Here is a 15,873-nt window from a genome sequence, read left to right on the forward strand (position 1 = left end):
TGAAAGTAAGGAATGAATTGACTTCCTTCAGATGAACAAGTTGACTCTGTTCATAATTAATGTCCCCTTAAATATACAGTTTGAAACTTACTCTAGTATGAGTATTTGTTTAGATTTGTAATAATTAATGAACAGGAAAATTAAAGCGACTATTGCAAATCCAGAACGAGACATCAATGCTGTAACTTGCTTCAGCAACTACCATCTGTTATGGTGTGGAGTACCATTTGTCATCCAAGCTGTTGTTCCACTGAATCATAGTTTTCCCAGGGCATTTAAAATTAACCAAGAGTTTACTGTATAGCCAACACCTGTTGGAAAGAGTAGGAAAAAAATTTATAAGCCTAAACCTTGAGCAAAAGAGAATATCAAGTCATCCTCCAATCCATCCACCCCACCCACCCTGTCTGGTGCTCTCTGTATTAACACAAGCTCTTTACAATACGAGAGGAATTTTATGGTCTGTAGGAAGAGACAAATGTTGGAAATAGCAAACAGAAAAGAAGCCCCCTCCCCACCCCCACTCCCTTTGTGTCGTGTCTTTTTAGATTGTAAGCCTGAGGGCAGGGATCCGTCCAATTAAAGATTGTATGTACAGCGCTGTGTAAATTTACAGCGCTTTATAAATAAAGGTTAATAATAATAATAATAAAAATAATAAGTAGAGAAGTAGAATTAAGAGAGAAAGAATCCAATGGACTAACTTGAACAAACTATTTTTGTCCAATATTTGGTGGGCTCTTTTCTTTACATAAACCCCCATCTGTAACACACATTTGATAATACCAATTTACAGTTTATGTTATTGTGTCTTTTTTTTTAAAGAAGGGTAGAAATCTTCCAAAAAGGCATGGAACTGGGAAGCAAATAAACCATGCCAAACTGGAAAACAATATCCCAGATATGTTAAGAATTGCAAATCTTAACCCAGGTGTTTATCAGACAAGGGAAATTGGAAGTATAATCCTATGGCAATCCGAACGCAATCATGGGGTTTAATGTTATTGCGTGATAGACTACCACACGCAATTTTGGGCAATGGGAAGTCAGTCTGAGCGCAATCATGGGGTTTCACGTTAATGCGTGACAGACTACCACATGCAATTTCAGGCAATGGCAAGCTATTTTCGGGCAATGGAAAGTCAGTTTGAATGCAATTTGAATTCACATAAATTCGCTGAACTAGCGAATTCATGTGAATGCATTCTGGCCCCACTTTCTTTTCATTCGAATTTAAGAGAAATTCCTCCCATGTGATAAACTCCCCATACTCATGTGATATTGGACATTTGAGGTATGAATGATATCATAACAATGTCTGCAGTTGGATAGATAGATAGTATACAGGACACTACAATTGAACTTCAGTCTGTTTTGAATAGTGAACACATGACTCTTCATGGTAGTACACCTGTCCCTATATCCTTGCCAACTGTTGCCATTTTTATGATTAATCTGTTTTGTTTTCTTGGGTTTCTCTCTTGTTTTGTTCACATAGCAACAGTAGAAATCTGACAATAGTGAAGTCATAAGGCTAATCACACCCAATGCCACACAGTACTTGCAACCTCAGTTAGTATGATGGCCTTAATCATACATTTTAACAATAGAAGAGAAAGCCATTTTCTAATTAAAATGTTCAGTGTGCTTTTACCTCTTTACTTTTGCCCCCAAACATTTTGTAGATTAAATATTGTGCTTGATCTTTAAAGACCTTCCCAGGCAAGGGGTCTGAAGAATGAAAGGAGAAAAATCTTGTACCTTGTTTGTGTCGGGAGTCTGTGAGCTGCCAGCTAATTCAAGTCTCACTTTTTTGTTTCTACTGATTGCATTTGTTCAAAAGCTGTGACTTTTAGCAGCTTCATTAAAGTATATTGTGGTGTTTGTTAATTTACTGGAGCTTCATTTACTCTTTCCTTCCATCATTGCTGGCTCTTCTCCACTAGTGTGTCCATAAAGGGACTTATAAAAGACGGACTTTACAGTCCTGATGTGTTTAAGGTAGTCAGCAGACCATGGAATTGGTGGGATTCAGTTATATCATCATGAATTTCAGAGAAAAGGTCCACACAGCATTATGCTGTGAGTTCTTGGCCCAGATTTTGTGTGGCGGTAGGCGAGTAGGAGAAAGATCTTGCATAGATCTACTACATGATAGGGAATCAGTAGTTTCAAATTTATAAGAATTTACCAGAACTGAAAATTTCTGCATATTCAGGTTAGAAGGGAGTTGATTGTTTCTTAAAATTTGATTTTAAGTTTGATTTTTAAAAAAAACCAAATGTGGCATAAAACAAAATGGATAGATTTAACTATCCAGGCCAAAGGCTTTGAGTGTTTAAAAAGATTTGATTCCTTGGTTATTCAACCACGTTAGCACCAAGTTAGAGTTGCCACCATTTTTTTCTGAGGTGCTCCTAATCTTTAATACATATGTGGCAGGCCAGTGTAATACAGTCCCCTCCTTGTTGGCAACAGATGTACGTGTTGTATGTACTGGTGCTGATGCAGAAGAAGTTGCTTTCGGATTCTTATTCAGAAATTTACTAAAATTAGCAAATTTCTACTTCCATTATTTATTTATTTATTTTAAAAATCCACCATTAAGAAATCTGAATGAAGAAGAAAGCAGAACTTACGGTGGAACTTTCTATCTCTAATCAAAAGTATTCTGGTAGTTATATCATTCAAATGCTTTATATCCTGTACCACTGAGATAAGCTCTTGAATCCTAAATTAATATGTGTTCTAATGGCAGAGACCCTGCTTTATATATGATGTAAAGTAATTGATTCAAAATATGCTTAGAAGATGGGGATTTGCAATATACTATTGCAAACATTTACTTTCAAGTTCTGTGATTCAGGGAAAATGCACAGCAGTTTTCTTGGATCACGTGTATATTTTCAATATCTTTAAAAAAATCAACCTCATTTTTGTTGCAGTATTAACATTGCAGGTTATGTCTCCCTTATTCAGAATTTCAAAATCCAGAATACTCCAGAAACTAAAACCTTTTTTCATGGGTGGCTGAGGTAGTGACACCTTTGCTTTTTGATGGTTCAATGTCCACAAACTCTGTTTCATGCACAAAAGTATTTTAAAAATATTGTATAAAAGTACCTTCAGGCAATGTGTATATATGAAACATAAAATGAATTTTGTGTTTAGACTTCGGTCCCATCACCAAGTTAGCTCATTATGTGCATATATGGCATATACAAATACAGGCATTCCAAAATCCAAAAAATTCAAAATCCAAAACACTTGTGGTCCCAAGCATTTCGGATAAGAGAGACTCAACCTGTATTTGTTAGTTATTTAAAACAACAGCAACAATGGCCAAGAGTCTAGACCGCCTACTTCATTAAGTAATTTTACGTGGCCCAATACCCCCTCTCCCCCACTGCCATCACCCTTGCCTTACCAGACAGCAGTCACTGTGATCAATTGGGGTCTTTTCTCCTGTCAGTTCTTCTGCTACCAATCTCCAGCACAACAATCAGAAGCAGGATTCCTGTTGCAGTTCCTCCTCACATTGGAAATTGCTGGGAGTGGGGTGGAAATGTTGCTGGTAATCTTCATTGTCACAGTTGACAGGTGAAAAGATTTCCATTGCTCATAGTGGCTGATGCCTGGTAAAGCAGGAATAGGGGGCATTTACAATCTCTTTGTATTCCCTGTCCTATTGTGAATCATGTAAATTTACGTGATCGTGAATATAATTCAGTTATGGATGCATAACTCTAAATTACGCATTTGTAACAGAGATTATGAAGTGCAGCCAATAATATTAATAACAAAAACAACCAAATATGTTACCAATATAATGCCATTTGTTGTCGTGTCCCTTCAAATCATTTCCAACTGTCAGCAACCCTAAGGTGAATCTATCACTCGCCTAAGGTCTCCCAGTGAGTTTCCATGGCTGAGTGCGAAATGGAACCCTGATCTCTAGAGTCCTAGTCCTATACTCAAACCACTACAACATGCTGGCTCTCAATACCAATTATATCACCTGTTATGATCAATAATGGATGGTAATTACAATTGTGTATTGTTTTACTTAAGACATATGTAAAAATTATAAAGCTATATGCTTATTCTCTTGTCATATACATTTTCATATCTTAAGAAATTCTTAAGGGGAATGTTGATATTGATCTGCCTACTATGTTTACAACTTTAAGAACTCAGGTGACCAAAAAGATAGGCTAGAGAAGCATAGACAATGAACATTCTATCCCTTAATTAAAAGATAAGGATGATGGAACCACATCTTGTTCATTTATTCTCTCTAAATATTTCAAGCTTGTTAAAATTTATCATCAGAGTAGATAACCAAGGAAGGGATGTAGTATGATTATAGAAGAATATACTATATGATCAAGAAAAAATAAAAAGATGATGGAAACAATGAATATAAAAGAGAGGAAAGGATGACAGATTCGTTCAAGAAGAACTGCTTGTGAATGAACCCACAAAGTTTAGAAAATGGAGTGGAAGACATTCTCAAGGCACTTGGGATTGGGGAAAAATAAATATCCAATAACAGATGGCATTCCAAGCTGTTTCAAACTAAGGAAACAGAAACCATTCAAATTCTAACACAAATCTAACAGCAAATATGGGACACAAAACAATGCCCCAGAGACTGGAAATGTTTGATATACATTCCAATCCCCAAGAAATGCATATTGGGGATTGTAGTAACAATTGAACCATTGCATTAAAGTCCCATGCAAGCAAAGTGATGCTGAAAATTTTGCAGCAAATATTTCTACTATATAGAGGAAGAAATGCCAGATGTCTAAGCTGGGTTCAGAAAAGGAGGAGGAACGAAGGGTCACATTACAAACATGTGCAAACATATATTGAATAATGGAATGGATCAAAGAATTTCAGAAGAAAGTCTGCCTATGCTTTATAGATTATAGCAAAGCCTTTGTGTAGATCATGAAAAAAGATACATTGCTGTAAAAGCAATGGCTGTGCCACAACATTTTATTGTCCTGATGTATAACTTATGCTCATATAAGAGACCAGCATAATTTCAAATTGCTGAGGACTTCAGGCAAAGCTGCATTTTATTACCTTATGTACTTAATTGATACACAGAATATAGCCTATGGAAAACTGGATTAGATTTGGAATACGAAGGAGACATGAAAACTGGAGGAAGGAAGATCAACAATTAAAGATAGGCAAATGACACCATACTAGTAGCAGAAAAGAGCAATATCCTACAACTCTCAGCCACAGAATGTACTTTCTGGCTCCCCCCCCCCCTTTTTTTTTTTTGTGTGTGGCTATTTGAGGTTTAAAGGGAAATTTCATCGATGTGAGGGCCAGAATTTGTATTTGGGAGAAATGCCTTCATTTTCCCACCTTGTAGCTACACCCCCCGTTTCCCACACGATTAAAAAGTTGTTTCCAAGAAAGAATTAGGGATAAGCAGGTCTAAAACGTTCGTTTGCAACCTGACATCTATGAGCACAAAATCCTACGTGTATGTATACTATAAATTCCAAAGCTTGGAAAAGTTAGGTCCCATACTTACAGCTTCCAGAAACTCCATGCTGGTTGAGGGATTCTGGAAATTGTAGTCAAAGTTGTAGCTTAAAAAAATATAAATAGCACGTGCTCATAAACCCACAGGAATCGCTTTGAAGAGCAGATTTCCAAAAACGGATTATAGAATATTATATAACATAGAAATAAAAATGACCACTCCTTCTTTGCTTGGATTTTAAACAATTTTTTCCTCGATGATATATCTCTCTAAAACAAAACAAAATGACTACAACATATTCCAAATTAGTTATTTTTGTCTAGCTTGAGCTTTCACAGACTTAGTCTATATCAAAGCATTTTCTTAGCATATTCCTAATAACTAGAGAGGTGCCAAGGTTCAGGAGATCACCTTTTGCATTGCCAACTACCAAAACCAATGTTAGAAAGATAACCAGAGGTGAAAAGAATGAAAGATTTCTTGGAGCAGATTGAATTTAGCAGAGATTAATCGTTTCCACCATGACACATGTACTTGTACAACGTGTTCTCTAAGAACGGCTTTGAAAATGTTGAATCCAAACCATTCATAAAAGTGAAGTATATTTTATGAGAGGTTCCAGAAGGGGATTGCTGGGCTGATTCTGACTCTGCTACAAGAAACATACAGGCCTGACCTAGTTAGGAAGTAAAATTGAAGCTTCTTTCATTGGTTAAGGTAGCAATTCTGTGTACATATGCCTGGGAGAGTAAGCCCTGTTGAACATAATGGGATTTTCCTCTGTGTCAACATGGTTAGAATGGTATTAGAACACTGCTCATTTCCTACTGAACTAAGTTCTTTCTGATCCAGGGGCTTTGAGAAGAATAGCGGGTTCAGGGTAAAGCTTGCAAAGGTAACTTTTTTGGCTACAACTTTTAAACTCCCCCTGGTGAACTAGAGCTTCCGGGGGGGGGGGGTCTGGTTATTTATGTCAAAAAGTGGCTTTTCAGAGCTCTAGCTCTGGGACAGATACATGGGTGAATTCTGCCATTGTATCTAGAATTCTGTGCTCTTGTGTTCCCATCTTCTCCTTTTCTGATTGGCTTAGCAGACCCTTTCCTCTATTTTTGGTCTTTAAATGACATCTTGCTATTAGATCTGGTCTGGCAAACTCCAGTTTGAGCAGTTTTTTCATACCAAGGGCCCTTTCACACTGCACAGTTATACCATTGAGAATCCACTTCATGAGAATCATGAGACTTGCAGTTCAGGGAGAGGAATGTAGAATTCTAAGCCAGAGAGCTCTAGTGCTTCACCAAACTGCAAATTCCAGGATACCATAAGATGGTGCCATGTCAATGAAAGCACAATGAAAAGAACTTGTTTCAACATTGTAGCTGTTTTTAATGTATATTTAGTGTATATTTGGGTGCTGAATTTAAAAAAAAAAACATAATAAAATGTCATATCACACACATTTCTTTGACAAATTTGATTTTTTTTAAATCAATTCAGTTGTTACTCAGCATTGATCAAATGTAGACGCTGATATTCCAGTGTGATCTCTTTTAGTGCTTTTGAATAGATTTTTGCATTCATATCAGTGAACTAAAGTGTTTTGAAAGTCTATTGGAAGCCTTAATTCCTTTCTTACTCTTTGCAAGATAATTATTTGCTGGACCACTCACTCACATACAGTATTACAACATAGAAGCTTCAAAGCAAGTTGTGAAAAAACTGTACATGATGGAGCAAATCTGAGGACTTTTTCAAATTTATAATGCCAAATTCCTTCAAGACCAGCATACATTTTTTTAAAAATAAGATTTTATGACTCTCAGGCGGGATACATACCGCCATATAGTACGTATAGGATACGTACTAGGGTTAGGAAGGGGCGGTGCTTCCGCACCCCCCTAACCCTAGTACGTATCCTATACGTACAAGATGGCGGCGCCCCTTCCACATGGGCGCCGCCATCTTTACGTATCGGACGCTGAGCGTCCGTACGTGTCGCAGCCTTTATGACGTAGCGAGTGCGCCCCTGGCGCCTCGCTACGTCACAAACGCGACTGAAAAAGAAGCTCCATTTTGGAGCTGCTTTTTCGGTCCGCGCGGGAGCCGCGCCGTCTGAAGGCTCCAGCTCCCCCACGGACCTACCGGCGGCGGCGGCGGCAAACCGCCGCAAAGCGGCGGTTTGTACCCCGCCTCAGTTTTGCAGGACAATGTAATGCTGTCATAAAATCTTTTTGTTGTTGTTGTTGTTGTTGTTGTTGTTGTTTTTGCAGGACTATGTAATGTGAAAGGGACTCAGAAATGCAAACCAGGGTCAAACTAACTGGTTCAAACAAATTATGATCTCATGGTCTCAGATGCTAGTTTGTTACTTTACCTCCATTTATACTTAATTATACGACCTTATCGAAATGACAAAAAAACCGAATGATCCCCAATGGGATACAGTCAAGTTGCAGGTTGCTACTGGGAATTATTGCATGTAATTCAGCTCTGATTTCACCAGGCAATTGTAACCTGGCTGCATCCTGGGTCGCAGGCACACTTCAGGGGCCATTTTTTCAAGCCAGGAGCTTTCCAACTTGAAAAAATGGCCTCTGAAGCGTGGCTGGGACCCAGGATGCAGCCAGGTTGCAATCACCCAGTGTAATAGGTAACAAATTATGTGCGATAATTCCCAGTAGCAACCCACAACCTGACTTTATCCTGCTGGGGAGCAGTCGGGTTTTTTGTCGATGTGATAAGGTCCATAGATTACTAATTTCAGACGTAAAGTGGATTTAAAAACTGAAACTGAAAGATTTTCAGTCTTCTCTCCTTGTGCCTTCCGGCAGGCATTCCCAAATTGACCTCCTCAGAATGTTCACTCTCCAGTTGGGAACTGTCATTTTTAATGTTATTTTAAGGTGGGAGGGAGATAGGGAATTGGATTTTATATGTTTTGCTATGTTTTTACTTGTGGTTTGTGGTGTTTTATTTTTATTGTTCTTATGTTGTTACCCGCCTTGATCCAATACAGGGAGAGGTGGGATACAAATAATAATAATAATAATAATAATAATTATTATTGGAGGTGATAGAAAGGAGGAAACTCGCTGTGGCTCCTCATAATGCTAGGTTGCAGTTTAGCATTGTTTCTGAATCTGACTAGATGAAAAATTCCAGTGATGTCCATCAACATAGAAAATCATTGGAAAAATTAAGAAGCTGCTTTCAATGTGATACTCAATCCACCAATTTGTCTCTGATAATGTGCTGGTTGCCTCGACTCAGGGAGCTGGGGATGTTTAGCCTGGAGAAGAGAAGGTTAAGAGGTGATATGATAGCCCTGTTTAAATATTTGAAAGGATGTAATATTGAGGAGGGAGCAAGCTTGTTTTCTGCTGCTCCAGAGAACAGGACCCTGAACAATGGATGCAAGCTCCAGGAAAAGAGATTCCACCTCAACATGAGGAAGAACTTCCTGACAGTAAGGGCTGTTCGACAGTGGAACACAGTCCCTCGGAGTGTAGTGGCGTCTCCTTCTTTGGAGGTCTTTAAGCAGAGGCTAGATGACCATCTGCTGGGGATGCTTTGATTTGGATTTCGTGCATGGCAGGGGGTTGGACTGGATGGCCCTTGTGGTCTCTTCCAACTCTATGATTCTATGATTCTTTGTTTAATAAAGTATAAAAAAGATTTTATTATTTTATTAAGGATAAACGGATTGGGGAACATGACCAGATTATTATAATGGACTTTCAAGATACATTCCTTTTGTGTTTAAAAGAAATCTTTTATTATGTTTGTTTATGTGTGTGGAAAAACAGCATAAAAAATTTACATCAATAAATATTTCTGTTTAATAGTAGATTTCAAGGTTAGGTCTCTGAGATACAGCCATGAATGCTTAACAAAAGAAGGAAACATGACACTAAGCTATTTTCAGTGTTTTATCTCTAGACACTATTCTATTTCAGCAGTCTGTAGAGTTGGTTGAAGGCATATAAAGGCACAGGCTCCTTCTCTGGAATAACATGAACCTTTAGCACACTGTTAAGTTGTTGTTTTACATAATAATATCACTTTGAGAAAATATAGTTTTATCACTGACTTATCACCCCAAGACAGAAGTTTCATTCTGTTCCATGAACTTTCTGATAAACACACGGTAATCAAATAATGACACATCACCCTTATCTTTACCTGTTGGATTTGCCTTTTGTTGAGATTGAATTTAAGTAAGGAAGTAGATAGCCTAGGTAGACTTCCATTGTGTTGCAGGCCATGAAAGCACATGTTAGTCAGAAGCATAGTTATGTCAGAGCATAGTTAAGGGAGGTAGAACTAAGGAGCACTGGGACAAATCCAACCCTGTTCCAATCTTCTGTTTATGTCGTGATTCTAGGAAATGTTTGCAATGCCGTTTTGGCCAGCCTTCCTCAGTTAGTTGTACTGCTACTTTTACAGCAAGCAATTATTTCCATAACCGTCAGTATTTCACAGAAGAAAACCAGGACATGAGAAACATCACAGTGCGGTCAAGACATCAAAGATTATTAATCAGGAAGGATAGACAAGCTAGAAGAGGGTGCAGCAGTTTGCTTTTGCCAGAGCCTACAGGAAAGGCCATGATTCCATCCTCTCATCTTCTCTTCCATTTAAATGAGTGCCAACTGCTTTTGAACTCAGTTTGTAGCAATGGAAGGAAACTGGGGACCAAGGGGAAAAGTGGGAGAAGGAAAAAGAAACAGGGATATATATTTTAAAGCAGCTGAAAAATGGAGTGACAGGTGCTCAGTTGGGAATGTCCCTGCCAAATCAGAACAGTGGTCTCTCCACATTCACTGAGGTTAGGGGCACAGGACTCCCTGTGAAAGTGGAAAACTGCAAATGAAAAAAACCACACCTTTTTTTTACCCGAGAGAACACTTCTCTAGGAATCTCTAGGTCCTCTAATGCAACTCTATGGTCAACATCGGCTGGAAGTTGACCATAGAATTGTGCTGGAGGACATATAAATGCTTAGAGGAGTATTGCCTCTAGGAATGTCTAGATCTTCCATCATGACTTCCAGAGGATATTGGCACAGAATTGTGCTGGAGAACCTAGAGATGCTTAGAGAAAGCACATTAATCCAATCTGCAAATAAAAGCAAAAGTCAAAGCTGCAAATGTGGAGGGCCAACTGTAGTATTTTTCATTGGAATCAAGCAAAGTAAGTGTTGGGATTGTGCAGCCTTCTAGTTGTTGTTGTACTATGGGTTCTACCATTCCTTATCATTGAATAAACTGTCTGAGGCTGTTGGAACTTGTAGCCCAACAACATTTGATGAGCCACATCATTTCCACCCTGAAATAGAATAATTTTGGTATCATTTTGACCAGACTACAAAAGTCTGCATATTTTGGACTGTTGTCTGAGGCTAATAACTGACAGCAGGGGTGCACAGTTAATCACCAGGAAATCTAGGAGGACTGCATCATGGTCAAAAACCTGTACCCCCACCCCCCAAATGCTCTCTTAGAAATGTGGAGGTATTTTGCCATGCTTTCACTCCTTCTCAACCACTTTAGGCCCAGAAGAGGCCTTTCTTAACAACAGAGAGTGATCAGAATTTATATTTACTGCATGAAATCAAAGGCTTTCATGGCTGGCATCCATAGTTTTTTGTGGGTTTTTCAGGCTATGTGGCCATGTTCTAGAAGATTTTCTTCCTGACATTTCGCCAGCATCTGTGGCTGGCATCTTCAGAGAATGCAAATCACTCCTGCATTCCCAGGCTCACACAGTATATATATACCTACTTTTTTCCAGGCAAACATTCTCTGAAGATGCCAGCCACAGATGCTGGGGAAACGTCAGGAAGAAAATCTTCTACAACATGGCCACATAGCCCGAAAAACCCACAAAAACTATATTTACTGCACTTATATTCTGTCTTTCTCCCAAAATGGTGGCTTGCAATAATTTTAAAAAGACCCAATTAAAACATTAATTTATGAAAGTTAAAAAGGGATTAAACATCACCATTATTAAAAACATGATTAAAACAGATTAAATGCTTAAAACACATGTAAAACCCAGTTCATTTCCTGTTGGTTTTTTAAAAGTCCTCTCCTGGTTCAAAGATAACCCAGGGAAAGGTGATTAATGTGGCAAAAATATGCCTATATCCTCATAGATGTTTGACTTCGGTAGGCCCTGGAAGCCACAGAACAGCCCTGAGAGGGCTGCACTTCCCCACGCCTGACGTATGTTATATTTTGGTGTCTGATACCTATAGATCTTTCTTCCTTTTCCATTGAATCCCTCTACAGTGCCAAAGAGGGACAGAGGATGGGTTGGGCAGGCATTGTAGATTCCTTTTTCTTAGAAGTTGCCCATCCCTGGTTTGGACATTATACAAAAGATGCTCTTCCACCAAATCCAGTTATTAAAATAAATTACAGAACCAGAGCCTGGAAAATGGGAGAGCCTACCATTGACTAGGAGATTCTGAGAACTGCATTCCATGAAGTAACTTTTTCCAAAGCTCTTTTTCTCTAAATTGTATACTGAGTGTAAGGATGATGGATCAACCTACTCTTCTTTGTTTGAGTTTATTCATTCATTTTTGCACTTCATTTATATCTGACCTTCTCCCTCAGAACTGACAGTCAAGGCTGCTTACAAATGAAAACAAATATAAATAAATAGTTTCTTTAAAATGTAACTGAAGTATCAGCGACATTTGAAACAATTTTGAAAATGCATTGAAAAGAAAATATGGAAATGCCATTAAAAACCAATACAGCATGACATCTTTTAAAAGCAATCTGTTCTCCAAAGTCTTTTGCCTGGTGATGGAAGGAGGGCAAGGATGGGTATATTTTACCCTGCCTAGAAAGGAGTGGCCAGCAAGAAGGCCCTCTCTTCAAACTTACTTTTGAGGATTGGGATTCCATATGATTTAATTTAGTTTTATAGGGTGCTGGATAGACGGACCCTACGGGGCGCAGTCATGACATGTGAGGGGTAGCACTTCCAAACGCAACTCGCCCCTCGCATGTGACGAGGGCGTCAAAATGGCGGGGCCCTGTACATATGGGTGCTGCCATTTTGACATGATGGACACGTAGCATCCGCACCTTTCGGTGCCTTTGTGATGCCACAAGTGCGCCATTGGTGCCTTGCAGCGTCATAACAGTGCCACAGAAAGAACCCGCTTTTTGTGGTTTCTTTTTGCTGCACGAGGGAGCCGCGCGGTTTGTCTGCTGCGGCTCCCTCATGCAGCGAACCAGGGTGGTGGCAGACCGCCCATTTTGGGAGGTCTGTATCCCGCCTATGTGTTCATTCGCAACTCTTCTGCATTAACCTATTTTTTAAAAAAAGTCACAGAGAAATTCATATTTCAGTGCTAGTTTATGTCTTTGAATCTAGCTTTTCAATAAATTTGCATTTCCAAAAGAAATTTATTATAAATGTATTTTGGGTACACATTGAGCCAAGAAATGCAAACATAAAATATGAAGATAATACAAAGCCCAGACAATCTAATGTGCACGTTAATCTCAAAGGCACAGATTAAGTTGGTTTGTTTCTAAATGTGGACCAAATGAAGTCCTTGAGCATCCCTAGCACACTATAACACATTTATTTTTGTTGTTGTTCTGTACAGTCCACACACCGGAATTCAGTCATATGCAATAGGCGTCCCCAAGATTCCTGTTGCCTGCGTTTCAGTGGAAGATGCTGAGTTAATGGCTCGAATGTCTTCTCATGGGACCAAAGTTGTTGTGTCTTTGAAGATGGGAGCCCAAACCTATCCTGATGCTGATTCTTTTAACACAGTTGCAGAAATAGTTGGCAGTAAATACCCTGAGCAGGTAAGTGATGCTTTCCTTGTTTCATTCCAGAGCACAAAGTGAAAACCCTATTGAGCTTCTCCTGTTTTATGTTTCCAAGGCTGCATCCACACTGCAGAAATAATGCAGGTTGACGCTACTTTAACTGCCATGGCTCAATGATATGAAATTCTTGGAAATGTAGTTTTGTGAGACATTTAGTTTTCTCTGTCAGAGAGCTCTGGTGCCATAACTACAATTTCCAGAATTCCATAGCACTGAGCCATGGCAGTTTAATTGGTGTCAACCTGGATAATTTCTGCAGTATGGATGTAGCCTAAGGGGACTGTGGCTGCATCCATACGGCAGAAATAATCTAGTTTGACAGCACTTTAACTGCCAAGACTCCGTGCTACAGCATTCTGGGAATTGTAGTTTGTTGTGGCTTTCTAAGGGAGAAGACTAAATTATGTTTCCTAGAATTCCATAGCATTGAGCCATGGCAGTTAAAGGAGTGTCAAACTAGAATATTTCTGCAGTGCAGATCCAGTCTATAAATGTAATCCTGCATTATCATCTGAGGCAGAACCTGGAAGTGACAAATTAAAAAGTAACATTGTTACTCATTGTTTCTTTTGTTTAGTAATGAAGTGCATATTTGTTGTTGACCTTTGCCATGCAGGTGGCTTTGATTTATGTTGACCCAAAAAAGGAGAGGCCTCTAAGAGGCCTAGTTACCAATAGTCCTGTATAGGTCTTGGGAACTCAGGACTATGGCTTCCTTTATTGACTCATTCCACCTGTAATGTGATCTTCCTATTTTCTTCCTTCCTTCCACTTTGCCGAGCATTACCATATTTTTCTATTGACTCATGTCATCTCATGATATGTCCAAAGTACAATAACCTCACTTTGGTCATGTTGGCTTCTAGTGAGAATTCAGATTTAATTTGCTCCAGGACGCATTGATTTCTGTTTGTTTGTTTGATAAGCCATGATATTCACAAAACTCTCCTCTTATATCCAGACACTGGTTAAGTATATTTTCCTCCATCATACAGACACTCCAATGTTTGAGCCTCCTTGTGCATAATCACACTTTTGTGCAGACTCCTTGAAATCAACTTTGGTGAAGGGTTTATGTACTTTGGGTACTATGGATATAATTACTAAATGGAGAGCTGTATATAATTAAGTGGAATGGCCACCATAGGTAGTACCCATATATACTTGACTATAAGTTGACCTCATGTATAAGTCGAGGACAGATTTTGGGATCAAAATTATGGCTTTTGATATGACCCATGGACAAATCAAGGGTAAAACTTAGGGGCATGTAACAAAGGATGTAAAGAATGAAGCAAAGGGAAACAATACCAAATGGATTACAAAATTCAAGCAGACATCACTATGTTCACACTAAAGACTGGATGGATGAAATAATAAAGGGGAATCAGTGCTTCCAGGACAGATTAAGCTCTTGCCTTTCATCAGAGGCTGATTCCTTTTTTTGGTAAGAGTTAGAGTATGGCACTAACATTTACCCGTGGATAAGTCAACTTAGATTTTTGGGGTCAATTTTTTGACTAAAATTTCTAGACTTATACATAAGTATATACAGTAGATACTGTCAGATGTAAGTTAACATGACCTACTCAGATTCCTGTAGGTTCCCTGCTGCCCACTGTGAAGGATAGGTTGCTCTTTATCAATGTGGAAATGAAATTTAACTGTCTGTCTGGTTGGTATTTGTATGTCGAATGAGTTTGATGAATGTGCATTCTTATCCTCTGCCTTAGGCAAGCTAATGTTTTAGGCTGGCCCATTGTAGTTGTCACACTTATATATACCTTATGTATACAAATATGTGTGTGTGTGTGTGTGTGCCTGTGCATGCACACGTGTGTTCATGTGTGTGCATGCATACATATACACACAAACATAATTTATGTATGTATACTACACACACACACACACACACACACACAATATATATATATGTATATACATTATACACATACACACACTTTCTCTGTATATACATAAGAATTCTTTCTGGAGTAATGTGGTAATTACCCCCAAATTTCAAAACTATTTCTTTTGACTATGTTTAGTTCACAAGTATAAGTGAGGTATACTCCATAGCTCATAGAAACATTGCAGTTTTTGATTGCAGCTCCTTGAATCCTGGGAAAGAAACCATAAAGTATTATTTATTTCACAAGTATGACTGATTTATACCCCTCAGAAACTGGTAAAGTTACTTTTTTGTTCTATAGTACCCAGAATCAAATGTTTCATAAGTGCTGGATCTTTTTTTAAATGTCAGAAGGTACTTTAATGGGATAACTTAATTGTCCTTTATGAACTGTGTATAACTACTTCACTCTGTTGAATCATATTCTCAAGAAGAGAGCTAATACATTTTCCAAATGTGTAATGCATGTAATATCTAATAGAGATACATTACAATGTATGACATGACATCATCTAATAAATATAGACCTGCTTTATTCCCTCAGTACCCACCTGGCTCTCAGATCTGCTGAGGCTGGTGTT

The 15,873-nt window shown here is 38.6% G+C and overlaps 1 protein-coding gene across 2 annotated transcripts in view; it reads left to right on the forward strand.

Annotated features, from left to right (window-relative positions):
- The window catches only part of CPQ (carboxypeptidase Q), a 243,225-nt gene that overhangs the window by 62,652 nt on the left and 164,700 nt on the right, over positions 1 to 15,873 (forward strand). For both annotated transcript variants that reach the window (XM_089518924.1, XM_089518925.1), the window contains one exon: positions 13,149 to 13,356. In XM_089518924.1, the coding sequence (XP_089375050.1) occupies positions 13,149 to 13,356 (208 nt within the window). The remainder of the gene's footprint in view (positions 1 to 13,148; positions 13,357 to 15,873) is intronic.

This window comes from Sceloporus occidentalis, unplaced genomic scaffold (genome assembly GCF_023333645.1).
Source record: "Sceloporus occidentalis isolate IW3139 unplaced genomic scaffold, rSceOcc1.0.p SCAF_3, whole genome shotgun sequence".
NCBI lineage: Eukaryota > Metazoa > Chordata > Lepidosauria > Squamata > Phrynosomatidae > Sceloporus > Sceloporus occidentalis.